The sequence below is a fragment of the Etheostoma spectabile genome, chromosome 24 (assembly GCF_008692095.1).
Source record: "Etheostoma spectabile isolate EspeVRDwgs_2016 chromosome 24, UIUC_Espe_1.0, whole genome shotgun sequence".
NCBI classification, from domain to species: Eukaryota; Metazoa; Chordata; class Actinopteri; order Perciformes; family Percidae; genus Etheostoma; species Etheostoma spectabile.
The window spans coordinates 11,715,900-11,743,645 of NC_045756.1; the positions used below are offsets into that span (position 1 = coordinate 11,715,900).

General features: G+C 42.4%; 1 protein-coding gene across 5 annotated transcripts in view; it reads right to left on the bottom strand.

Annotated features, from left to right (window-relative positions):
* Positions 1–27,746, bottom strand: part of si:ch73-383l1.1 (receptor tyrosine-protein kinase erbB-4) — a 252,376-nt gene that overhangs the window by 12,483 nt on the left and 212,147 nt on the right. For 3 of the 5 annotated variants that reach the window (XM_032506280.1, XM_032506283.1, XM_032506284.1), the window contains 4 exons: positions 24,836–24,958; positions 24,102–24,200; positions 19,963–20,148; positions 2,272–2,433 (listed from right to left, as the gene is read on the bottom strand). In XM_032506280.1, the coding sequence (XP_032362171.1) occupies positions 2,272–2,433; positions 19,963–20,148; positions 24,102–24,200; positions 24,836–24,958 (570 nt within the window). The remainder of the gene's footprint in view (positions 1–2,271; positions 2,434–19,962; positions 20,149–24,101; positions 24,201–24,835; positions 24,959–27,746) is intronic. The other 2 variants (XM_032506281.1, XM_032506282.1) reach the window with 2 other exon arrangements.

A 27,746-nucleotide genomic window follows, 5' to 3' on the forward strand; every position in this document is an offset into this window, starting at 1 on the left:
CAGCAAATGTGAACGCACATATGCACACACATGTTCACGATCGGCCATTTGAAATACAGCCCCGCCTTTCATGCGGGAGCCCGACACAAACACTTGCTATTCAGGGAAATGGACAAGATGAAGGGAAATGAAATGTGTCAGGTTGGAAATGTGCTACGACACCTCCACTTTCATCTCGGTTGACTTGTCTTTCATGAGGCATCTATTTGTATGGCGTACATGTGTAACTGCTGACAAAGTTTTTATTTATCAATGCATCCGTGATTAGCCACATGGAGTCAATCACTCAGATGGTTGCATCAAACTACACTATTTTTCATTTGCCACAGGTAACAGCTTAAATTCAAGATGCAGTGGCTACCGTCAGGCCTCTCCGAATAGATGCAGCAATGAACAAGCCAATTTAATAAAGGCAGTTGATCACGACAATTTGCATAGTGCGCCTCAAGCGAGGGAAAGAGAAGGGGCTTCTGATTACTGTAGTCTGGGTCCCCAAACAAAACAAACTGATTGGAACCGTGGCTGCGTTATTTGTTTGGATGAAGTGCTTTAAAATTGAAGTTTACCAGACTGACCAAAAGAGTTTTACATCTCTGAAATTGGGGGAAAAAAATGTTGCCCCAATACACATAAAATACATTCCTTTCTTCCTTGTTTAGATCTCCACATTAATATTAAACAGGAAAAAGCTAAATGTCTTCTTTTTCTTTCCTTTTTTTTGGAAACACAAAAATGACAACATCAGCTAACATCTGGTAAGTAGAACCAACACAGCCCGATTCTTCGGTTGTCTCTGTTCGGTTCCCCTTTTGCTCTCCATTATCCCCTCTATCACCTTTGAATACAGCCACACTTAAGATTTAGTTGTTGTCATTTGCACATTTTTCTGTTTCTGATGCCAGACCAGTGAGCGAGCAGAAAATTGTGATTTAATCTGAGGTTACACAGGCTACCTGTTAACCAAGGCGAAAAAACTATTGTTGCTCTACTGCCCTCAGACGTCGGTTAAATCACTATTTCATTTTCACACAGTATACATACATTAAATTATACAGTGGTTGGCTGTATTGACATCAAAAAGAGTGATTACAAAGGCAGTTAGAGGTGAATTGAAATTTAGCTTGCTTAGTGTAGACATACTCCAGAGGCTGTGCACAATGACAAATACACATTAACAAGTAAAAAAGGATTAAAAAAAAAGTGTCTCAAGTATTAAAAACAAGTATTTAAAGAAAATGTATATTGGCCACGGCGTGAAGGTGGGCAGTGTGATTTTTTTGTGAAATACACACAGCTGTAAGGCTAACTGTACTATGACATGTTGCAAACATGCAAATGTGCATGGCAATGTTGAGAATATAGAGGTCATCTTGTTTTGTTCTACTGCTAGTGATGCAATGCAATGTTGGTGTAGTTGCATCTTTAAAAAAATTACAAACAACAAAAATGTCCTTATTTTTGACATTTTATATACTTAACACTTATAAACAGTATACAGTATACAGTATATATAGTTAGATCGAACGTTGGTTTTTGGCCTTGACGCTTATGTGCAGATTTTTCTCCTGATTCTCTGAATCTTTTGTAGATCTTATCGACTGTAGATGAGGAAATCTCTAAATTGTACGTTGAGAAACGTCTGTAAACTGTTGTGACTATTTGCTCTTGAAGTTGAATACAGAGTGGTGAACCTTGTCCCACCCTTATTTGAGAGCGACTGAGCCTTTTGGTGATACTCCTTTAACACCCAATCATGACACTCGCCTGTTTCCAGTCAGCCTGTTCACCTGTGGAATGTTCCAAACAGGTCTTTTTTGAGCATTCCTCAACTTCAAAGGCATCAAATTTGAAATGAGTGAATATTTGCAAAAAAACAAACAATTTATCAGTTTATCAGTTTGAACATTAAATATCTTGTCTTTGCAGTGTATTCAATTGAATATTGAACGGATTGCAAATCTTTGTATTCCGTTTTTATTTACATCGTCCCAACTTAACTGGAATTGGGGTTTGTATAATACAATTTGAATTAAGATGCACATAGATGCTTCAGAGATGAACACACAATCAGAGACACACAAATGCGTTTGGCCCTGGAGAATAACAACCTTCCCTGGCCACCATCACTGACCTTTTGTTTTATTACTTTTTTGTTTGCACTTTTTCCCTATGTATGTATACCATTTTTATGTACGAGTCCTGTGTGTTAAACCGCTCTCAGCCAGGTAAATAGTGCGCACACACAAAAAACATGCTCATGCCTCCACTTACACCAACCTTGCCCCCGTCTGCGTTGTACTCCTTCTCGTCAGCATCTAGCAGCCGCGCCAGGCCGAAGTCGGTGATCTTAATGTGATTGGGCGACTTCACCAGCACGTTCCGGGCTGCCAGGTCCCTGTGGACCAGCCTCCTCTCCTCCAGGTACATCATCCCCTGATATTGAAAAACAAATGTGAGATGACTATGAATCTTCTGATGATGAAGCTGTTTATCATTTCCTATTCCATGATCGGAGCAGTCTGAGACTGTCGACGCGTTAAATGTCAGCCCTAACATAAAATTATTGTCATCACTGTCAACAGTAACCACACACCCACGCAGAAATCTGGATTCAATCTTTCATTCTTATCATCCCTCATCTACACGACTCTCGGAGACAGAGAATCTTTGGCAGCTTTAATAGCATTGCAGAGATGTCAAAAGAATATGCCGCAAAACAGCTTCCCATATCCCAATGCCAGAGTACAGAACAGAAAAAACTTCAAAGTTACTGATATGCAGTTACCTGACAGTATTAAGATCCTTTTCTTAATTAAAAAATGTAAAAAATGCTACAAGTGAAAGTCCTGCAGTGAAAATGCTACTTACGTAGAAGTATGTAAGTATCATCAGGAAACTGTACTTAAAATATTAAATGTTAAAGTACTCAATGCAGAAAAATCCTCACATTTTAGGAACTGGTAATGATCCAAACAGTTCTGTAAAACTAAGCGTTTAATCAGCTAATCGTTGTAGTTGTACTGGTAGGCCTGTATATTGTTGGGTAGTTTAAACCTCATATTTTATAAACTAAATGTGTTTTGTTTGCAAAAATCTTAATTTGTAAAGTAACTAGTAACTAAAGCTGTCAGAGTAATGTAGTGGAGTAAAAAGTACATTCTAAAAAACTCAAGTAAAGTACACGTACTTTGAATTTGTAAGTACACGTAGTAAAAGTTACATTCCACCAGTGATCACGTCAACATCCAAATGTAAAATGCTTTTTCTTTCAATGTCTTTTGATTCCTGCATGAGGAAACATGTATTTGAAACACTACTGTAGATCCTAAAGTAATATTGTTCAATATGTATGCAGCTAAGAGGATATCTTTCAGGAGTGCATTTTTCTCCACTGTTACTGGACCAAGTAGCTGGTACAACTAGAAGATAAAACAGGCACTGGCTGTGTTGAAAGTGCGTCTTAAAGCGTGTGACATCAATATCTACTTCTTCTACCGTGTCCAACTCAAGTGTAATCTTGTTCAGTCATAACTGAGATTGTGTCTCTGACATGTCTCCACCGTGTCCTCTGTAATCGCTGAATTTTCAAGATGGCTAGGCAGGGAGAACAATAGATGTCCTTCCAATTTGTAAACGTTGATTATGACCACCCGATGAGCAAAGCGAGTAACGGGAAAAACACTGAAGCCTTGAACGGACCGAATGGCAACTTTGCTTTGCAGCCTTAATTTGGTGCACAATGGGCTGGATGGAGCAAGGACTCTTGACAGCCGCACAAAAGCATAGTTGCAGCCATGTGAGCGTGCTCACACACAAAGATGTACCTCATCATAAAACACACTCACTAGCTCACAGGCACACAAACACACACACACACACACACACCACAAAGAAACAGAAGCACACACAGGTTTCATCATGCCCTCATGGGCACAAATACGCTCTTTTGAAACACGTACACACTCCTCTCGGTCTTCTGTGCTCTGAGCTGAACAAAACAGCCAGTCGAGCAGGCAGGCAGACAAGCACGGCTGGGCCAATTGAAGTGTATTAGACTGGATGTTAAACAAGTGGATGCCACTTTGCAGGTGGATCGATACAAACACCTTGATGAGGAGGGAGCCAGTCATTGTGCTCTGTAGACGATGAAACATTTCGAACAAGGTCCACGCCTCCGTTGGCGCGAGAGAGTCATTGTCCATGTGAAATGCGGTGAAAATACTATATATGTCCGTGGATGTGTGTGTGTGTGTGTGTGTGTGTGTGTGTGTGTGTGTGCATGCACATATCGAGGCACATTGTATTGGAATGCTCGTCAGACAAATGTGAGGATAAATCGATAACGCGCTGGCTGAGCGCTCATCCATCATCCGCTGGCCTCACAGAGACAGAAGCGTAGACACACACACGCACTGACAGAGACCATCGGGAGACCACCTATGCTCTAAAGCAAGACATATTTCAGTGAACATACTGGGTGACTCTGGCAATATTTCTATCTGTCAGACTGTCTCACACTCTCTTCCTCTTTTATCTACAAGTTTGGGACACGTCCTACTTCCCTACCCTGTGCCCTTCTTTAAGATAAAGTAGCCCCTGTGCCTCCTTTTTTTCCCACCAATATGAAGACAATGTGCTGGGACAAGGCTTAAAACACCCCCCCCCCCCCTTAACTGAAAGTCTATTTCAAATAGATTACTTCTCGGGCAGGCGAACAATAACAATGCTGATTACAATAAGCCTGAAGATGGCTGGGCCACGCAATATTTATCCCCGATGTCAACGTCGGGAGGAATTAGGAATCAATGGCCCACATAGTCCATTAATAAACTTCGACTTAAAGTGACAGGGCAGCGAGGGGAGGCCACTGCACTGACAAGGGGAATGTACAGCAGCTCAAGGAGCCAATTAATTTTCAGCCACTCCAGGCGGTAAACACCCAGGGTCCCAGTGGAGGATGTGGCGGCAGCCGCTGTTTCAGGCTGAGAGGGTCCCGCTGATTGTGCCGCTTTAACACTGCTTAAGCGTTACACTCCCCAGAGTCCTGAAGTCTTTAGAAATAGAAGTGGAATTGGATAATTTGTGATTACATAACTTGCATATTGTAGATCATACAGGAACTTGCAGAGGAAGTAATTACACCTGTCATGTTTGGAAAACAACATGTTCAAATCCTCCTTCCCTTTTCTATGCTCTGGAGCCACACACAATATAACCAATATGCGTGTGATTGACAGGTAGAGTTGGTCCCTGTCATCTCTTGTAGAGCTTCCCCTAATTGTTTGTAGGGTTCTGTTTATTACTGAAACTAATGCCTGTTGGTCATGAATTATAGATGAAGTGGTTTTTGAAGTGAAATTGTTAAAACTCCACACAACATGAAGTTGCTAACTGCAAGTTAGCAACACCAGCTTGAATAAAGAGTGAAGTACTTGCCTGTTTGTCAAGGCAACATCACTTTGTGCTCTCACCATTTTTTTTCTGTGCAGAAAAAAAAAAAGCCATCTGCCTCGGAGAAAGAGCTACATTTGGAGCTGTGCACCACTCCAGACTTTCCACTGATCTACTGCACTCAAAGTTCAAAGCCTATGTTCACGGCTTACCTTTAGAAAAAAGAAGATGTTTGGGTTGAGGGAGGTAAAATGCATCATGTCTGTTTCAAAATACTTACAATAAAACACTTAAAACTCTCACATTCATGTGAACATGTGTACCTGTATGCACAAGGGTAATATTTATTGACGTAAGTGAAGCTGTAACTTGTGTCAAATGTCTTTTAGAAAGTCTGCAGGTTTGCAGACACTAACAATCCCCCCAAAATCTCCTAAAGTTCAAGTCAGAGCCCTTAAGCACTTGCAGCGAGACGGAGCTACGCCTTTGTGGACTTAACAGAAGTGCATCATCAACGTCAGGCCGCACAATGCAATTGCAAGATACAACCTCACGAAAGTGACTTGGAACATAAAGGTATTGCAGCACCAATTATGCAAAGTTTTCAAAGGCATCTGATAACATTTGCTCAGAACACGTTCCGTACCTATACAAGTTATGGAAGCAAAACTTTTGCTTTTTGAATGAAAGCTTGACAGGTTGTGGGGAAAAGGAAAATTCAATGTTATGATTCCATTAACAACCCCCTAATTAAATCATATCTTGAAACTCCAAAATGGCACATGTCCACTTTGGAAAAAAGGGACATGTTAGAACGAATCCTTTGTGTTTATAGTCTGTCACACTGTTCAAAAACGTCATTTAATTTGGATTGCAGCTTAGCGGTCTCATTTTGGAACAAAATGTCAATGTTAAGGTTAGGAGCAACGGCTTTGAAAACATTCGTCCAGTTCATGGATGGCCTCCATTTCCAAAAAACACGTACTTGAACCCTGAATGAAAGGTCTCGTGAGAACTTTTCCCAGCTCTCACAGCACACAGAGAGCTTTGTAAGCCACATGCTACACTGGCGCTTTAAGGTTAAGGACCCAGCAGCACTGTTACACATCCAAAATGACACTGCGGTACATTTTAAGCCCTCAGAGCTCAAGTGCTTCTACACTAGTTTAAAAACAAAACTTTTTTTTAAACAAAAAACTTTATGTAACTTCTAAAAAGTTATTTAGGTAAGACGTTAGAGTCAGAGTGTGCTTCAGGACGATCCAGCATCACTGGCACCCATTAGCTATTAACTAGTGCAGCCTCTCTTGTGCCTACTGTGCAACTTATAACTGGGCTTTTAAACCTGCAAACATACTTAATTGCTTTACATATTTGCACTTTCTTTCGCATCCTTATTATTCTAATTTATTTATCAAATAATTTTTCTAATTTAGAAAAGTTTTAGTGTCTTTCTATTCTATTGTAAATGGGGTCCGTCCCTCAATGATTTCTCGAGTATAAATAAAGGTTGAATAAATGAATGAATTTCACCACCACTATACCCATCTTCACATCAAAGTCATATGTTCCTCATATTATACGTCATTATTATATGTCATATGTTTCAGAGTTCAGTCAAATGACTTGTGAGAGGATGCAGTTACTCTCTATCCTCGTCTGACCCAACACTGTCTACCAGGCAGAATAACATCTCATTTAAGGCAACACTGTAGGTCTGTTTTTCCTCTCTGCAGAATCTTGAGTTGTTTCCAGAGACTAAAAGATTTCTTACGCATGCAACTGGCCAGGTCACGACTGGTCTGTGACCCATTAGCCCCTTCTCTTAAGCAGAAAAAACAGAGGGCTAAAAATCCGAGTTTTCAGTAATGGAGGAAAACAAGAGAATGAAACAAGGCATGAAAAAAGAGTGGTGTGGAACTGCAGGGAGCAGTACACCTCAGCGGGAGAAAAAGATGCTGTGGAAAAAAAGATGCTGGGTATAAAAGGAAAGCAGCTGGAAGGTAAGTAGAGAAAGAGGAGGACGGACATGATGGAGTACAGCAGGTCATAAATTCAACTCAGGTCTGATATTTGTCTGAGATATTACCAACATGAGCTATACACCAAGATGAAAAAGTTTATTTAGCACAACTTTTCTGCATTTGTTGCCAGGCAACATGCTTCTTTTTTTTTTGAAGGCAGCAGTGGGAACCATCAGTGGTTAAATTGTTTTAATGAAACATCTCTACAAATGCGTGCGCGGGAGCCGCAGTTTATTTGGGAATTCTTGTCAAGAGACGATGGGAAAAAAGGCAGAATGCTGAGGTTCTTACAGGAACCAGAAGGTGAGGTGCCTGCCTTCCAGAGGGAGCGATAAGAGCACCGCATGTGCTACACCCCCTCCATCTCCTGCCGAAACACCTCGCGCAAAGCCCGCCGCCCCACCGAAAAGGCGCAGAGGCAGCAACAATGTGAGCAATATGGCACCGTCCGCACACTGGGAACTGGGACCAGTGCGATAAGGAGCATGCACAATGGGCCTGCTCAGGTGGGGCAGGTGGTCGTCTGTCATGCGCTGTGTGCTGCTAAGAAGATAGAATGGAAGGCATTCCCACCGAGCTGGCAGTCTCCAAAAAACCTCTGTGTGTGCTGTGTGTGTGTGTGAGAGAAAGAGAGAGATAGAAGGAGGTAGTCAATGCGCCTCTCTTTAATCATGTGTGTATTCAGACCAATTTTATTTAGAAACAATGTTATGAATTTCTTTCTAAAGCACTTTACAGAGAGGTTCGGCGCGGAGCAATTTTGCAAAAAGCTCGGTAGAAAAAAAAAAGGTTGTTTAGATAATTTGCTAAGGTAGTGTACTGTCTAGAATTATCTCCGCAGAAAACAATAAGCTCCAAAATGTGTCGCCGGATGGTTGGCATGGTTAATGAACGCTGCGGGTGAATGTGACATAATGTGACATATAAAAGGACAGCTCAGTGGTGGCGCAGCAGTCGGGATGCAGGCCCATTTCCTCCGCGTTCAGCCGTTGTGGAGCCACAGTGCGGGAAAAAATGCTCCCATCTATCAACCTGAGTGTTATACGAGTGCATGTGCATCTGTGTGCACCTGTGAGTGTGTGTACACAGTGTGAGATGATGCAAGAGAGGGCGATATTCCCTGGGTGGGAGTGGAGTCTGAGAACAATGTCGGGACGTATCGGTGCTGGGTGTCTTCTTGCTTCCTTTCTTAATTTCTCCACCTCAAGAGAGGGAAACCAATGTAGACTCATCTAAGCTCTGTTGCCATGATCTCAACTCCTTGGGGGACACAAAGATCCTTCCAAAATGTCACTGTGCAGGCAATGAAAGACCGCTGCTGGCCAATTTACATGAGCAAATGTCAATAACTCTGTGGCCGCAGCGGTGGAATTAGACAGGGGGGAAAAACGGCAACTTTTTGATCAGTGAGCAACATTTTCGCTCTTCTGAGCAACGATGGTAATGTAAAATGGCAATTCCTTAAAGTTGTCTCAAATCAAAACCAAGCACTTAATATCAAGTTAATGATGAGCTGCAACAAATGATGACATTTGCAGCGATGTGGCTAAATGTCCTTTCTGGGTGAAGACGCGTTCCAAGCATCTATTAACAGCGCTCAATTGAGATCCTGTGAAATTTGAGATGGCCTACGGGCAGCTGTGAGGACAGTAATGATGGGTTACATCGCCAGCTCAGCAGCATCTGAGCTCGACAGGTGACGCAAACAGAGGAGAGAATGTTAGGAATCAAGAGGGGGAAGAAAAAAAAAATCCGATCCTCATTTTAATCAACTGAGCGCCAGGCTGTACACTCCACCTTCACACTGATGCCTATGATTTTTCAGCTACTTGCTGTGACACTGAGAAGTTATAATTTTTTAAATCGCAGCGGATAATTATCATGGTGAGAAGCCATCGACTTGATTCAACCTGCCCACTGGCTACTTCTGATGGACAGCAACAACATGAAAGCTTATACAAATCATATGCGTTCAAATGCATGATTGCATACGCGTGGGCACACAAATGAGTATTATTTCCCTCCCTTACGGAATCTTGTTTGTTTATAATATGGCTGCTATTATCAAGAAAATGAAAACTTGATTGCATAAAATTCATTTGTACCAGAAAATGACATTTGTAGGACTAGATAATAGATGAAAGACATGTTTTATGCAGTGAGCAGATTTCGGAAACCTACAGTGGTTGCAGGACAATTCCCGAATTTCACACGTGTCTAATGAGCCTCGTCTCCAGGCGTCATGAGTAATGGGTGTGTAGGGAAAGGTGACCGATCCAATCAGGCCTTCCTACCCAGTGGATCCGGCACTCAAATCCCTCCCCTTATGCATCCTTGAGCACTGCTGATCCTTACAGATAATTAGAAAGACCCGAGGGGCTTAGCATTCCACCGCCCGCTCTCATCATCACCTCATACTCTTCCTCCTCAGTCTCCCTCTACACCGCGTTCTCGTTTTGTTGCATCAGCAGGGACATCTACATACTCCTGGGGACTGCGCCGTGTTTGTGTGTTTGTGTGCGTGTGTGTGTGTGTGTGTGTGTGTGTGTGTGTGTGTGCGCACGCGTGTTTGGGCAGGAAGAATTTGTGAATGTGAGTTAGGAAGGTGAAGAAAACTGCTCAGGGTGCACATTAGTAGCTTTTGTTTTGTTTGGTGTCGGATAGTTGCACTGGCTGGTAATCGTGGCGTGATGTCGATCCAAGATTCAAAGAATTGTGAGACTGTATTATTAATAAAGCCCCTGGTAAATGCAGTGCTGAACATGGATCACTAACATAGAGCCTGCTGACAGTATTATAAATTCACTACAACATAATATTATGTGTTTTAGTAGAAAATATTGACTGGAATAAAATAAACTTAATGTACAGGGTGGCACTGAACACAATCAATCGTATGAATCAACTGAATCAATCGTTCACTATAAATCATTGTTGCTTGCCATTTTAAAGCATTTTCAGATCATTCATTCATTCATTATATGCACAAGTGAAGTATGTATATTATCCAAAAATATTTAGTTGGGATTGTTATTTTCATACTACTACTTTAATATGAAGGATAAACTTTGATGCTATTTTCTTGTTGTCATCCATTTTAAGAGACAGAAATACTATATATCTATATATAGATATATAGTTATATAGATATATATATATCTATATATATATGCTCTGTCCTGGGGCCTCTACTCTTCATCATTTACCTCCTTCCCCTCAATATCTTCCGCAAATTATCCGCAAACATTCATTTCCACTGTTACGCTGTAGACACCCAGCTCTACCTGTCCACCACACCCTTGTCCACTCTCCCGACCACCTCCCTTACAGATTGCATCTCTAAAATACAAACCTTGCTTACCCAAAACTTCCTTAAATTAAACAGTTATGAAACTGGGGTACTGCTCATTGGCACCAAATCCACTCCGCCAACTCTCACTATTGATAACTTCTCCATCTCCCCCTCCCTTAAGGTTAATAGTCTGGGTGTCATTCTTAACAGCACACTATCCTTTCAACCCCACATCAATCCCATTACCCGGTCTGCCTACTTCCAGCTACAAAACATCCATCGCCTCCGCCCCTCCCTAACCCCCCACACTGCCGCCATCCTTGTCCACCAGTCTCGTCACTTCCCGTCTGGATTACTGCAACTCTCTCCTCATCAGTCTCCCTCCCAAATCCCTCCATAAGCTTCAAATGGTCCAGAATTCAGCTGACCACATCATAACTCGAACCCACTCCATCCACCACATCACTCCTGTCCTCCAACAGCTCCACTGGCTCCTGGTCCTGTTCTGTATCCAATTCAAAGTCCTCCTGTTTGCATTCAAGGCAACCTCACCCCCCCCCCCATATTTTTCAGATCTCCTCCAGCGTCCCACTCCCTCCCGCTCCCTCAGATCCTTTTCCTCCATACACCTCTCTGTCCCCTCCGCCTGTCTTGCCACCACGGGGAGCAGAGCGTTCGGCTGCTCTGCTCCCCGTCTCTGGAATTCATTATCACCCCAACTTAGAAACATCGATTCATTCCCCATTTCAAATCAAAACTCATAACACATTGTTTAAAACTGCCTATTCCACCTGAATGTCTATTTCTCTGCATTGTTCTGTTGTTATTGTTGTAGAGGATTTTTTTGCTGTTTTTAAAATGTCCTATGTATGTATACCCTGTACGGTGTCCTTGAGTGCAGAGAAAGGCGCCTTTAAATAAAAATTCATTATTATATAATGAAAAGTTAAAACTAACTTAAAAGCTTAATTAATGTGGATCCAAAATGTAACCAAACTAACTTGTGCCGCCCAAAAGAGCATTACACCTGAGGTGACTTGGTGCGTATGTGAGGATGCAATTTGGCCGAAAGTGCTATTAAGTGCTTAACTGCCACAAATCCATCACATTTTTGCAAAAAAACAAAAAAAAAACATGCAAAACTTAAATCCCCCTTTCAATACCACGGATATAGTGCCACTCAGCCAGCAACGCCAAAACACGTATGAATGAATGGGAGTGGTTTAACCACGACTTTAATCCTAAACTTAACTAGTCGTTTTGCATGATGAACTCCACTACCACTGCCCCTGAATGGACCGTCATCTGGCATCTGGTGCCTGTACCTGCCTCACAGTCACCTATACATCATAAACTTGTCAGTTGAAAACATGTATCACATCCAGGCTACATTGCGTCTTCTCATCAACCGTTACCAGGAATTTGAATGGACGTTGTTGACAGGAATCATGCAACTCACTATAATTGTAATTGCCTTTCAGTGCATAGAATGTGCTCTTAGTTGCACCTGCTATAGTACCTTGTACTCACATCTAAATGATAGCAGCAGACACTGATAGCTGGTATATACAATATGTTGTTTTAAAAAGGAATTCACCATATTCTTCTGTGAGATCTTTCATATGTAAATACGTACAATCACTACTGGTCTTCTTGCAATCATAATGCATGTATGCCGCACTCTTCTAAGATGCCTGATTAGTATCTCTTGGGGTTTTTTGAGCATGCCAATGGTGTGTGTTTAGGAAGCCCTGCCAAGGAGTTGGCTATAGTTTTTTTTTAACGGGGAATAAATAGAGGCTCTCAAGATGTATGAGGGCAATCTATACAAGACAAAGGCAGGGAACAGTGTGTTCCAGAAAAAAAATCCATGGGGTACCACAAGGTGCATAAAGAGAGGAACTAAAGTGATGTTTACACAGAAAAGCCCACTGATCTGATGCCATGTTGCCACGTTTCAGGACCACATGTCCATAAAGTTGATCTGGTTGACATTGCTCCTTTTATTGAGATGCAACGACATGATAGACAAGAGCACGGGAGAGGGAGGTGATTTGAATTAAAGCAAAGACTGAAATCCATCCTCCACTGAGGGAGGGAAAGATGAAGGATAGGTGGTGGTGAATAGGGGGGGGGAGGAGACGGAGAGGGAAAGAGAGCATTAAGTCTTGGCTAATGAGTACGGGCGAGAGGTGTTTGCTCAGCACAGAGCAGGGAGGAGAATGACACTGAGGGCTCCACGCTAAGCTTGACCAGATTGGATCTTCTGCCATCGGGTGGCATCTCCAGGGAGCCACCGCAGGATGCAAATCTAAACGCGCACACACACACACTCCGTTGTGGATGTGTATACACATATGTGCGTCCACACAAGAATATTAACGCATGAATGCACACATATGAGGGTCAAAGATTTGGAACCAAATTTAAAGGTCCCAAGATTTCACTTTTCCTTTCCCTGACTAAGCAGTTGGGGGAGATGTCTGCTGATTTGACCGGAAAAAGAAGTGTGTGTGTGTGTGGTGTGTGTGTGTGTGTGTATGTGGTTATGTGAATGTGTGCAGGCATTAGTTTAGTATACACATAGCTGAAAGCTATATGTAAATTTAAACAATCATGCCTTTGCTTGTGCACATGTGCTTTCATGCATATTTAATACGTACTACAGTATTAAGCTTACCTTGGAGGAATTATTTGAGGTCAGTGCTCAGTACTATCATTAGCGCGGTTAAAATGAAAAAACGCCGTCCAGGTCCGCCCTGACAGCAGAGCTCTACTCTAACTGGAGGGTTTCCCTGCAGGGCATGTTGTGCTAATGTCAGTCCACAAGTTTGCCAGTGGGTATGTTTATAGGAACTGCTCTACTCCATCACTGCTCGCAAACCTAATAGCTAAATGTGGCCGAGATACAAACACCCGTCAAGCAGCCATCCCACCTCCATCCCCCCAAAAACCAATCAAGACCCTCGTCCAGCCCAGACCTCCCTGCCAAAGCCAATCATTTCAACGACAGGACAGCGACCTGCAGAATCTATTCTACCTTTATTATACTGAGCCTGAGGAGAGAGAATGTGAATGGAAGACAGAGAGAGAAAGTGATAGGAGAGGAGAGGGGAGCAAAATTAAAAGACTCCCGTAGTCACTTCCGATCCCATATTTAATTCAGTGATTGATTTGTTCATTAAAATACATCCCAAACCTAATTATTCCATTAATAATCCAAAAGCTAACAGAAAAAAATACTCTGTATATGTGTGTATGAGAGGGTGAGCGAGAGAAAGAGAGGGGGAGAGAGAATCAGTTAGTGAGTGATGAAGAGAAGATGGAGACAAGAGGGAGATGCAGAAAGAGACAGAATGCAAGAATGAGGTCATTTTTGGCAGTGAGAAATTCTTAGTTTTCCACACACTACACACTACACACACACACAGTCAATTGAGGATATGTAGCCTGGAGTGGGTCATGGAGAAAGAGATGTAGGGCAAACTTTGACCTCAGTTAAACCGAGCACATGGCCACCATGGAAACAGAGAAATGGGCAGATTTGTAAAAGGAAAGGATATGGAGCTGTTCATGAGTGGAAAGAGGAAAGGAAAACATTACGTCTTGTGACAGAATATGACAGAAAGGGAAGAAAAGAGAAGAAGAGGAAAGGAAACAAAATGAAAGGGAAAGAAAGGAAATTAAACAAGAGGGGAATAGGGAATAAAAGGGAAGGACAGTAGAGCAAAGAAGAGGTAAGGAGAGGACGCAACACATGAGGAAATTGAATAAAAGACATTACAAGAACAGAAAGATAGGAGAGTAAAAGAATAGAAAGGAGAGATCGAGACTAATAAATTAGAGGCCATTCACACAGATGTAAAGAGACCTCTGTGTGTGTCCTGCATAATGTGTGTAAGTGGATGTGTGTGCTGTTATGTGAGCGTCAGTCAATGTGTGTGTGGCAGTGGGAGTGGGGCAGCCCTGAGTGTGGCTGGAGATTAATGGGGGCCATTATCTCAATGCCCAAAACACTCAGTGATGAAGAGTCACTGCCTGGCGACAGGCCTCGGCCAATCAATTTGCGGCGCAGCGGTCACCTGCCTGGGTCAGAGCCCACATACGGCTGGGGTTTGTGCTGTTGTTGTGGAGATGTTTTGGGGGGGGCGTTATGATGAAATAGAAAAGAAGTTTCTCCCTGTCTGGTTTGTATGGTTTGGCAGCGAGCAAGGACAACACAATGAATGCCAGTTCTGGAATTATTACTATGTGCATTTACTCAAGTACTACTTTAACGTACTTGTACTTCAGTAATTCCTTAAGTAAATGTGTTGACATTCTTTCGTTCACTTTGGGATATAATCTACTGTGGAGCAATGATTGGAGGGTTTCCCTATTCTTTCTAATGAATAGGATACTTTGGAGCGCAATTATAATATAATAATGATAATATACAGTATATATAATCATAATATATATAACAATAAGATATAGCCAGGCTAGCTGTTTCCCCGTTTCCAGTCTTTGTGCTGAGTTATGCTAGCTATCTTATCATATCTATCTTGAACAGACAGATATGAGACCGGTATCAATCTTCTTTTCAAACTTTCTGCAAGTAGGTGAAAAAACCTGATTGTCATCTATTCTTTTAAGTAAAGAACCTCAATACTTCAACTACTGGTTCTCATAATACTATAAGGTCCTTTTGATGGCCCTCAGCATGCTTTAAAGATCCCTTTTCCCACACTTTTTTCTCTCTCCCTCTCTGTTATATAATCCCCCCCCCCCTGTCCTTAGTTTTTAACAACAACTTTTTTTTAAAGCAAACTGAAGACCAAGAGAAAATTATTCTCTACTTGCTAGAAAATTGGGTGTTTTCGGAAGGATGCTGTTACTCCTGGAGGACAGTTTCCCCATCATTACCTTGAGTGGTCAAAGATCACTCAGAGAAGAGGGCTCCAAGTTATTTATTCAGCTCACATGCCCAAACACACACGGGCATGTGCTCAGATACACACCAAGATACACATACGCACACATAAAAGAAAAGACACATTAATGCTCATGGAGACACCACAGAGAACGTTTGTCTTTTTATGGTTTGGAAAATATCTCGAGGCTATGTGATGGAGGAGCTGTGAGGAGGATCGACGAGGCTAATATAACAGAGAAGAAACAAGATATCTGGCTTTAATGCTGTGACTGAGCATTAAGCTCAACGCCATGTGTGCTCTGAATGTGTGGCCTGGGAAACACATGCTGTTAAATAGACTCGCTGCTGTAGGTGGGAACACATACATGTATCAGTAAGGAGTAGAGTCAAATGTATCCATTAGCGGTTTGATGTAGTTTAGCTTAGTTTTTAGCTATAAGCGACATGGCTCTAGGGATGGCCTGTTTGTCCGTCCACCACTCTGGTCCAACCATGATGAAACCAATAAAAATCCTAAGCAATGTGTCTCGATTTATAGTCTCTCATTGCCTGACCTATCTCCACAGCGCTGTGGAGTAAGGTCTGGCTACACCACAGATACATTCTGGGATTGGAGAAAAAAACCTCTGGGTTGATTGCATTTCTTTAAACCAGGGGTCTTCAACGTTTTCCAGGCCAAGGACCCCCAAACTGATGGCGAGATGGAGCGGGGACCCCCTAATTATATATATTGTATAAAATTGTGTTATATCAAACTGTTCTTATAGTGCCATGTGTGCATTGATGACTGAAAGACATCTTCTGCCTCCATTTATCTGTTTACTACAGTGTGTTGAATTCATGTTAATGTGCATTTAAAGACATTTCAATTAGTGGAAAAAATTGCAGGGGGGGGGGGGATATAAAAAAAAGTCTAATCAACCAAAACTTTCGCAAGAGGGTCTCGGGAAGGAACTAGTTTAGGTGGAACATTTGCACCCCACAAAATAAAACACTCACATCCAATAATAAAGGAAGTTAACAGTTCACACAATACAGCAATGTAAGCTATTGAAAAAACATCCCAAATGGCGTAAACATATTTTTTTGCAAATCTTTACAATCATTCCCCGCCTTTTTGCACGATCCATATGCTCTTCAAACTCTTTGTTGTTTCCCCAAGGGAACGGAGTTAGACAGCGACAACGCACATCCCGATTATCCTGGAATTTCATTTTCAGGGATCCACACTACCACTACATTGATTCCCTAATTCAATGAATAAAAACAAATTATCAGTCTATTACTTCCAATCAATCAATCGATCAATCATCAGTTAATGAAATCAATCACAATCCCTGTGACAGAATCAAATGTCACAGTGGCATGTGGGTCAAGGACAGTTCTGAATAATTTTCTCACTTGCTCTTCCCCACTTACATAGCCACTAAGCAACTGACACTTTCTCTCCTGTTGCCACAGGTGAGATCGAATCCAATTACGGAAATAAGTACCTGCTTAAGTAACCTGCTCCTCAAGCTTTTGGGAATCATCCATCATGGGGGATTAAAGGGTTAAGACCTCCCACACTATCCCCCCCACCCAATGAAACCAGAGCTCCCACTCCTGACTCAGCTAGATGAGACGAGAAGACATTGCCTTTAACGATGACCAGTAGGAATCAACTCCAATAGCTGTTTAGAAAGAGGAAATCATCTGAAGAATGGTGTTTGAACGAGTTTTCACGCACAGCGGGTCATTTCTAAACACGGGTTACTTTTTTTCTCCATGGCAGCATGACAACTGGTCTGAGACACCTAAAATGAGTCCCATTTCCCACACCAGTGTGGAGTTAACGAGGAAAAGAAGCTTCACAGGGAGCCTTATAAACAGTTGATGTCTCCGTTTAGGCTAGCTATGTTGGTTGTCTCGTGGTATTGAGTGGCTGTTTTTCTTTGCCAAATCAAGATACCACCTCTAAAAAAGCAAAGACCAAGTTTCCTTACACTGGAATGTTTAAATATGTTGTTTTTTTATGAAAAAAGGCCCAATTTATTGTTGGAAGTGTCGAATGTAATTTGGGTTTCAACATGTTTACATAGTGTTCAAAAACCACATTCTTTTCCTCATACTGAATATAGCTGTATTCACCGTCCTTCTGAAACGCTCCATATCAGCGCCGAAAAAGCCCAGCCTGCTCTGATTGGTCATCATTTCCAAGTCTTCCACATCTGTGCTTTTGTCTTTACACCATCATTGCAGCCGGGGAATGACTGTAACGGCATTGTAGTGACGCCTTCTACTTTAATCTAGCATAGTTGTGAAATCACAACCGAAGTTCTGACGGCTCGTTTAAACACAGGGTTTCTAAATATATATATATATATATATATATATATATATATATATATTTATCACCTCTACCTGCTTTATAATAAAGGAATTGAAATTTCATTTTTTATGATATAGTATGCGAACTTACTTGTATATTTATATAAGATAGATATTTGTTTACAATTACATGTAGTACATGCATCTCTGTTAGCCAGATCACAAAGCTGATCCCATCTGCCTTGGTTTTCCGGGGCTACCTGGACTACAGGTGGAAAATAGCAATCTGCTAGAACCTGGCACAACGCACATTCTCTTGTTGCACAAGATTCATGTTTTATTGTGCGCTGTCCCTGTCTTGAAATAAATAAATTACAAATACAAAATACAAATGTAAATCTGCTGCTCCCTCACCTTTATCAGATCACTGGTCCCTCAATTGATTTTTTTAGTGGCTTATCTGATCAGGGATCAGATTAACTATACAACTGTATTTTTGAATTCCTGGAGTCGTTTCCTACCCCAGCACTTTATATGTGACAGGAAGAACTATGACTAACTTCTGTGTCACTTCAGCTTCCATGATCACAAGAAAGACCCTTGGTTACATTTACAAATAACAATCTGTGATACTGCGTAGCTCTCCAATTTACTCAGGATGCATGAAGAAGTTATGCATAAATGCGTAGGTGAAGTTGCTTCATCTCTAGATTTTCTCTGTCACTTTGGCGATAGCCAAGACTGAGTAATATAATGGCACTGTGATAGCCATTAAAGTTTAATTGACATACTGTTGCAATTGCTTAGTTTGTCTTGAGTTTTGGCCGTAAAGCAACACACACAGTCTATATACATGGAGTACTTGGCTTGAATGTTGAAATAACTGACAGCAATTTTAATTACACTTCTTGGAGGCATAGCTGCACTGGAAGCAGGGAATTCAAACCTCAATGGGTAGTAACCAGACTTCTTCAGAATACACAATGGCAGACTGGCAAACTTGGAGAGCACAAGATCAACCATTGCAGAATACAGCAGTTCCAAAATCAGAGGTAAATCCTTTTGTCAGCTACTGCTTCCAGAGCTGATGGGGGAGACTCCTATGTATCACAGCAGGTGTCTGCACAGCATGTAATAGCAGCCTAGCACCCTACTGCCATCCCAACGTTATAACTCAGAGATGTTAAATCTCACCCGCCAGTCATACTATCAAGCAGTCTGGCTGCATCTGCTTAATTTGCAAACATAACACAAATGTTCTTCGGTTAAGAAAAAGTACACACAATATCTCCAGCCTTACTGTTGTTTTGACGATTCTGAGTGCAGATTTTATTTGTGTAGTAGAGGACGGGTGTATAATTAGTTAATTTCTTGCTCCGTCACTCAATCCCTAAAAAAGTAATGCGTGTTGATGGGCTTCTCAGACAGAGTTCAAGGCAAACTAGGCTTGTCTGCTTGTCAACGTCAGTGGCCTATTGTGTCATTTTGAAGGGTTGTGAAAATGATCAGTGTGTCAAGCAATGATGATGATTAGGATCAACAAAGGGCGAGCTGGGCGAGATGTATTCTAAAAAGTCTACAACAACAGACCTTAACACTGTATTTGTTCGTAAAATGACACTGAAACTGCTCTGATTTTCTGAATCCGCTGCACGTTTGTTGCCTTGATCTTGATACGATGCCAAAAGGTTTGAGAAAAAAACTGAGTAAGTAACTTAAAGGTCATACAAATCAGGGACATTGTAAAAGCAGTTCAACAATGTTTTGAAAGCTGTTTAAATAAGCATTTGGAATGTGCAATAATATGTTTTTGCAAAAAATGTGAGCCTATGTGGGGTGACACTGGACTTGGCAGGCCTCTACATGTCACCATCCATCACATTCTGGCTTGGGAAAAAAATGCGACATGAACACAAACCCATGAAATGTATTACAACCCTCACACCTGCCAACACATACAGTGCAGTGACACACAAACACTGCGGCTGCACCAGATGCCATCCTCTCTTGATCTGATTGTGGTCTCTTACCTTGGCGATTTGGACACACCAGTTGAGCAGCAGCTGCGAGCCGATGTTGTCCTTGTGCTCGTGCACGTAGTCCAGGAGGCAGCCGTGAGGCATGAGCTGGGTGACCAGCTGGATGGTGGGGCTCAGGCACACGCCCAGCAGACGCACCAGGTGGGGGTGCTCCATGCTGGCCATGATCAGGGCCTCCTGGGTGAGAGGGGGGGGAGGGGAACAAAAAGGGACTAAGAAGACCGTTGCATTTCATCACTGTGAATACAGCAAAGTAGTTCCTTTGTAAAGGATATTTGAAAATGCCAAAATGCACCTTTGTTTTTAATGGACACAGGAACAAGAACCCGCCTAAACCTTTTTCATGAAATTGTGACTTTTGTAATTGTTTTGGTACCCCTTGAGGGTCCGGACTGTAAGGTTAGGAGCCACTGGTGTAGGTGTTCTACTCATCAAGAAGTATTGGGTTCTATTATAGTAGAAGTCATGTCTGTCCATGCATCTAAACTCAGCAAAAAAGGAAAGGCCCCTTTTTCAGATCACTGTATTTTAAAAATACTTTTGTAAAAATCAAAATAACTTTAGAGATCTTCATGGTAAAGGGTTTAAATAATGTCCTCCATGCCTATTTATTGAACCATGAACAATTAATGAACATGCACCTGTTGAAAGGTCAAAAAGACAAAATCAGCTTGAAGGCAGTAGGCAATTAAGGTCACAGTTAAAAGAAAATTAGGAAAGTAAAGAGACCTTTCCACTGACTCGAAAAAACACCAAAAGAAAGACGCCCAGGGTCCCTGCTAATTTGCCTCAACGTGCCTGCAACGTACAAGGAGGCATGAGGACAGCAGATGTGGCCCGGGCAATACATTGCAATGTCCCTTCAGACAACTAAGACAGCGCTACAGGGACACAGGAAGCACAGCTGATCGTCCTCGCAGTTGCAGACCACGAGGAACAACACCTGCATAGGATCGGTACATTTGAATATCACACCTGCGGGACAGGTACAGGATGGTAACAACAACTGCAAGAACTGGCCAGTCTGGTGCAGTTTATGTCTTAGTTCTTAAATCTTTTAATGTTCATACACATATTTGAAAATATATTGTTGGCTTAAAATATAAAAGCAGTTGAAAGTAGAGATGTTCCCATACTGCATAAAACACTGGTGTCGGTATCGGGAAGTACTGGAGTTCATGCACCGGTCCGATACCACGTAATAAAGCCCTAAAGAAAATCTAGGTTAAAGTAGTATATTTATGTTTTTTTCTGTTATAACTGACTGACAAACTAGATAATAAAAGAAAGTTCTGTGGCGTTCATTGTTTTTGTTTGTTCATGTTTCACAAAGAGTTTAACCTGGGCCAGACTGAAAAAAATATAGAAATCATATCCCATCCATACAGGGATAGTAGTATAAAGCTGTTAAAACATAATAAAACATATGACCCACTGGTATCGGATCAGTACTCTGTATTGGCCAATACACAAGTTCAGTTATCAGTATCGGTATCGGAAAACAAAAAATGTTATCGGACCATCTCTAGCTGAAAGTGACAGGATGCTTCTTTTTTTGCTGAGTATATTATCCATGGATAATACCGTGCTGTATTCCAAAGACCTCTGGAGTTAGAGGCATAAATTAAGATTTGTGGCATGATGACTGTATCTGTATGCACAGCATCTGTCCACTGAGTATTCATACTGGGCCAGAAAACCCTGCAGAAACCTTCTTCAAAGCTGCACAAACATCAGCCTGTTTCATCAATATTTTAACATGTATGAAACACAGAGGTTCTTAAATGTTGCACCACTGAAACATCGCAACGTGAGCAGTGCATATTAAATAACGGCTGGTGCTATCTCATATCGCGAGTCACTATGTGTATGATTTCAAGAGCTACTGTACTTCTAATTTTTCTCTCTGGTTTAATATGGTGTGTAAATGCATTTTCTGTCTCATCTCTTTCTGCGGCAGATGGACATCGAGGTTTGAACAGTTGGGAGTTAACGTTGGGTGATCGTTACTGCGGAGCTGCAAGCAGAAGGATGTGTGCTGGCGTTATGAAGTGTTATGATGGCGAGGGCTGAAACCCGTGGCAGACGTGTATTTGCATTATGGCTGAGCAGAAGCTGCACTCAGAGTCATTGCTTAAAAACACTCACTTCATTCCTTCTCCTCATCCCCTATTGCCTCTCTCGCGCACTCTCATTCACACACTCTCACATTAGGACACAGTCTCTTTGCAGCTCTCCAAAACACTCCACGCTCACATGCTCAAGGACACACTTTACACTCTCTCTCGCTGTCTCTTCATGCAGCAAATGGTCGAGGAGGTGTATATCCAGGCTCTGGCCCCTGGGGCAGCTGACAGATAGATGAGGTGCCTTTTTAAATTTAGGTGCTAAAGAATGAGCTTAAAGGGAGAGTTGTGGCGGTGTGGGTGTGAGTAGATTTATTCTAAACAGGAGGGGGGCAATAGGCCATAGAGAGGCTTTTGGCACCATCAATGCCCTGATTTAAACAGAGCCTTCTGGCCCAAGGTAGTGCCACTACATCTCCACTTCATAAAACCACCTGCCCACCAATTGCTCAACATTATACAACTCCAGCCACCTCTACACCGTCAAACCTTACACCTCGGGCTCAAGAGAGAGAAAGGGGGGGAGGAAGGAGCAAAAGAAGGACATCTGTGTGGGTAACAGAAAGAAGGAGAGCTCTTTTATTCTCTAGCTGTGATCCCAAAAGACCCAGGACTCGTAAACTATGTCTAGCTAAACTCTTGCTCTTGCTTTCCACTGCCGGCGCAATTGTTATGAGGACTTGTGTGTGTGTGAGCACGAGTCTGTGTGTGTTTTGGTTTCTCTCTCATCTTCCTGAGCGCTGACCTCCATTACTGCCAGCTGACCCTCCCATCTAGCTCACTTTCTCACACACACACACACACACACACACACACACACACACACACCACACACACCACACGCACACACACACACACACACACACACACACAAACACACACGCGCAGGGTGATAGAGTGGCAGAGCCCTGCAAAACTGGTGCATGTACCAACATGTGTGTGCAAGTGTATGCATTCTAACACAGTAAATTAGTGCACTATTATTCCTTTGCATTTCACATGAAATAATCAACTCACCCACTCAGATTTGCATATTTGCCAACACGAGCACATAACCCCGTAGCTCTCACATGCGAGGCCACAACCACTGGCCAGCCTTTTGTTGTGAAGTGTGGCCTTTTTGGTTATGTGTGTTTATATGTGCAGATTTTCAGAGTGTATTTGGAGCTGGCACTCCAGTGGCTAGTTTCCCAGTGGCAAGGCGTGAGGCTGCCTTTAGATTGCTGTTTAACAAGCCGGCAGACAGAGCATATTGGCTCTGAATGGACAGAGACCCCCGCTGGGAGAAACAGTGGAAAAGGAAGAGAGGGAAAGGAGGAGAGGAGAAAAGGAGGTAGTTGGAAGGAAGATGCGGGGAAAGGAGTAGAGGATGGAGGTGGAAGGAAGATGCGGGGACAAAAGAGAGTAAAACATTTGGCATAAAGGGAAACAGGTTGGAAGCACAGCCATGTTGCCTCAGTAATCTTTTTTCAGGCAATTTATCATCTGTAAAAATTTAAACAGTTGGGCAAACATCCAAAATGACACTGAATATAAACTACTATCTTTGTGCAAAACCTGGTGATGAGTAAAGTCCAAGCAGTCTAAGTGTGTGAAAAGAAAGAGGGGTAAAAGAGAAAGGAAGAGGGACAGAAAGGATGGAGGAGAGGGGTCGAAGAAGATACGATGGGAAGAATTGGAAAACTCTGCAGCTTGTTCCCTTCCTCCTCTTCTTCTGCCCTCTATCACTCCTGGATTCCAATAAAGCCATATCTAATAAACAAGTGCTGTTTTTTAATAGTCTCGTTCAATACATGCCTGGCTGTACAGCACAGTGGAGTTCACTTTATTACAGGCTCTGACTGAGATGGTACTCTCATAAGAGTTTACCGCCGAATGCACAATCCCACAAAGTGGCAGACTCGGCCATCTCCGTGACAAGGCTGAGGCTTTACAGCTCAGGCACACAAACACCAACACACATGGGTGAAAATGGACACGAATTGTTGCGATATAAATACTCACATCCATGAACTCCACGTTGGCTTTCGGACCGGTGGTCTCGTTGAGGATTTTAATAGCCACAGGGATCTTCACTGTCTCACCTTCAGGGACCCAGATGCCCTGAAATGTAATCACCATTAATGCAGCCACAGCAAGGGCCTTCAGGATTCTGATGGGTACTTCCTGCGTTTACGGAGTCTACTCAACTGCTAACATTCCTTAGATTAAAATAAAAAGACTATAACATGTCCACTCACTGTGTGGTGCCAAAGCAAAACGCTCTGGATCATAATGAGGCTATGCATTGATGTCACACTATGTAGGCAGATGATATAAAATCAAATAGGCCCGTCAATACCGTAATTGAGGGAAAGGTAAAGCTGGTGGTAGAAAATTCAGTATTTAATCAATGGGTTTGCTTAGTTTCAGGGTGATATGAATAATATTGCCAAGGGCAGCGAAGTTGGCAAGCAAACCACAGTTTTGGTTCCAGGTCCTTGAGCCGCCCTAGGCTCGTGTCTGTGAGGAAACACTGTTACAAAGGGAAATGTTTATGCTCATTGTTTAGGTTGTAAAGCAGGGTTGTTCTACTCGTAAGAGGGCATTGAAAGAAATTCTTCTTGAGTGTGTTCTTTGCCATATAGCTGACTCACCGATGTTGGATTTATAATGTGGAGGCCCCATATTTGAAAGAGCAGCGTGTGAATAGTGTGCCCACCAACAGGCACTTTGTAAATGACGATGCACACACTGACCTTGTAGACTGTTCCAAAAGCTCCAGAGCCCAGAATCTTGACTCTCTTCAGCTCAGTTTCTTTCAGGATCCGCAGCTGAGCCTGGTTAGGGGCCGTTCCACTGGGGGTCAGGGGCTCCACCAGCTGACAAAAAACACAAATATTGACCATTCATTTTATTGCAACATATATGTCTATGTGACAATAAAGCCTGTTCCTTTTAAAATGATAAATAGAAAGCGAGTCTTGGAAAGAGAAGTGCAAGGTGAACATCAAGGTTTATTTGAAGCAAATAAATAAGCAGCCAAAAACAGTGACTGCCTTGTCCTGATTGTCCTGATTTTGGATTACCCATGCGCATTTAGGAAATACAAATAATTCAGGGGTGTGAACGTGAAGTTCTGTCAGAACTGGCAGTCACCAATGTGGACCGCAGTGTGCCCACCGCTAAGCAAATCACAGTCTGGTGTCAGCTGCTATCACAGTCGACAAAGAGTAGCAGCTCACCAGCTGTGCACATACAAAACAATTCCAATTCAAGGTTATGACAGGCCTCCTCCGAGCTGCCTGGCTGCCAGTAACAGCTGACACTGAACCGCATCCTAGCAGCTGGCCGGCCACCCGCCCGCCTCACCACTAGCCGCTTAACAAAGCCTCTGCTACTAAATATAAAAGAGCAGGAGCTGGCACCTGTAACCGAGCACTGAAAAGATCTGAGCCAGAGGGACGTGCCACACACACACACAAAAAAGCAGGAGCATGTGTAATGCACATCTCACAACACTAACACATGCAGATACATTTACAGTACATGGATACACAAATATTGACAACACATGCAAACTCGCGCTCATATCAACATCACACACAGATGGAAGCGCACACACGGACGCATGCACAAACACAGGCATGTATGCACGCACGCACGCAGACATACACACAAAGCACATATCAGCCCCCCCCCCCCCCCCCCCCACACACACCACACACACACACAAAGCTCCACACAAAACCATATATCAGCCCACAAAACACACATAGACACACACAGAGGAAGTCAATGCTTCTGATCAATACACGTCTTAATGAGCCAATACGGGTCCCTTATTCGGTGTGGTTTATCTGCGGCATAATCACCCAGCTCAACCACGGCCATCAAACAATATAATGAGACTATATATCAGTCAGTCAGCCATACAAGCACCTACTTAATGTGTTATAAAACCATCAGCACAACAGGACCGGCGGTCACGACACAGGTCCAGTCGGCAGAATGGATGACATTGCCCGCAGCTCGGCAATGACACGTCGTTTAATGGCTGTTGTTATGGCTGATCCTGAAGGCGCAGTGTACGCCTGCTGAGATCTCACCGCAGGAAGTGAGTTGGCAGACGGGCAGTGGTAGGAGAATAAGGGATAAATACTGAGGGAATTGAAAGAAATGAGGGAGCAGTGAGAGCATGACTCTGTGATCTCGTAATAGTGAAAACCACCTTCTTTCCACTCTACTCCTTCCTAGAACATTCCTGAGGCATAGGAACTATGCATATTTAGGAAGGTACACAAGAAAGAAACATAGCACTGACAGAGAAGAGCATTTTAGCCAATACTCAATATATTTGACTGATAAATATTTGAGCCATACATAGCAATGGTTCTGTCTTGGTACCACTTTCGAAAAAATAAGCCAAACTTAAAAATGTGACTCTATAAATGTTGCTGAATTCTGATTGGTGTACAGTACAGACATTTGTTTTGCCCCAACTGAGCACCACCCACTTTAAAGCAGTGAAAACAAGCTAAATTCAAATAAAGAAGTCTTTCATGTGAAATGTGAAATAACAAAAACTTTAGGTAAAAGGTATTAGAAAAAACAATTAAAAGGTATTTTATAAGTAACTGCCAGTATCAATAAAGGTTCATTACCAACTGTAGTAATGCTTTATTCAGTAGTAATAAGCTAGCCATTTAGTTGTTGAGCTAACCCCGACAAATTTACACTGACGATTAAAATGCCAACTTTTATGATAAATGTGCTTATGAATGAACGACTAAATACCAAACAACACCATATGGGTTGCCAGGTTGTACTGCTCTACGTCCTCGTACCTTTTTAAGGCAAGGTGACCGAGGGTGAGCTAAGTGACCCATTAAGTGGTTGGGGATATTGTGTTGAGCTCCCAAAAAAACCTATTACATGAAATATTAAATTACATAGAAGCACTAACTGGGAACTTTATTTACTTCAACAAGAAGGACATGCTGTGGTCACATCCATCATATCAGCCTGGTATTTGGCCAAAGAGCATTATTTGCATCCGTGTGCTGGTGCTTACACTACATGAATAACAAGAGAAGTGACGCTGTGGGGTAGAGAGAAATGGAGGGATCCAGAAAGAGAGAGTAGAGACGAGACACAGAGAGGAGGTGACGGAGCAGTAGTATGAGCAGATGCTGACAGGCAGTAGCCGTTATTGTTTCATTAGGACAAAGCCGGATTTAACTGATGAGGGGAGGACAGGAGAGGTTGTTTAAATAAGCTCCACACCCATGGCCTCTTAAACTCTCTTGAGCTCATTCTTACTCACACACACACACACACACACACACACACACACACACACACACACACAACACACACACCACACACACACACACACACACACACACCACACCGCCACTTTATTTACCAGCTAATAATGCACCTTGCCTTTGCCAAATGAGTCTCGCCAGTAGCTCGGTGCAGAGGATTCATTGGACAAATAAGCAGTATGTTCAAGCCTCGAGCAGGAATACATTCACACAATTATTCTGTGTTGAGTAAGTAAACAATGTCCTCAAATATAAAGTCGCACAGCGAACCCTCTGGTACACGCTTTAATATTCACATTACCCATATAAAATGCTGCATTTGTTGTGTTGTGTAATTGAA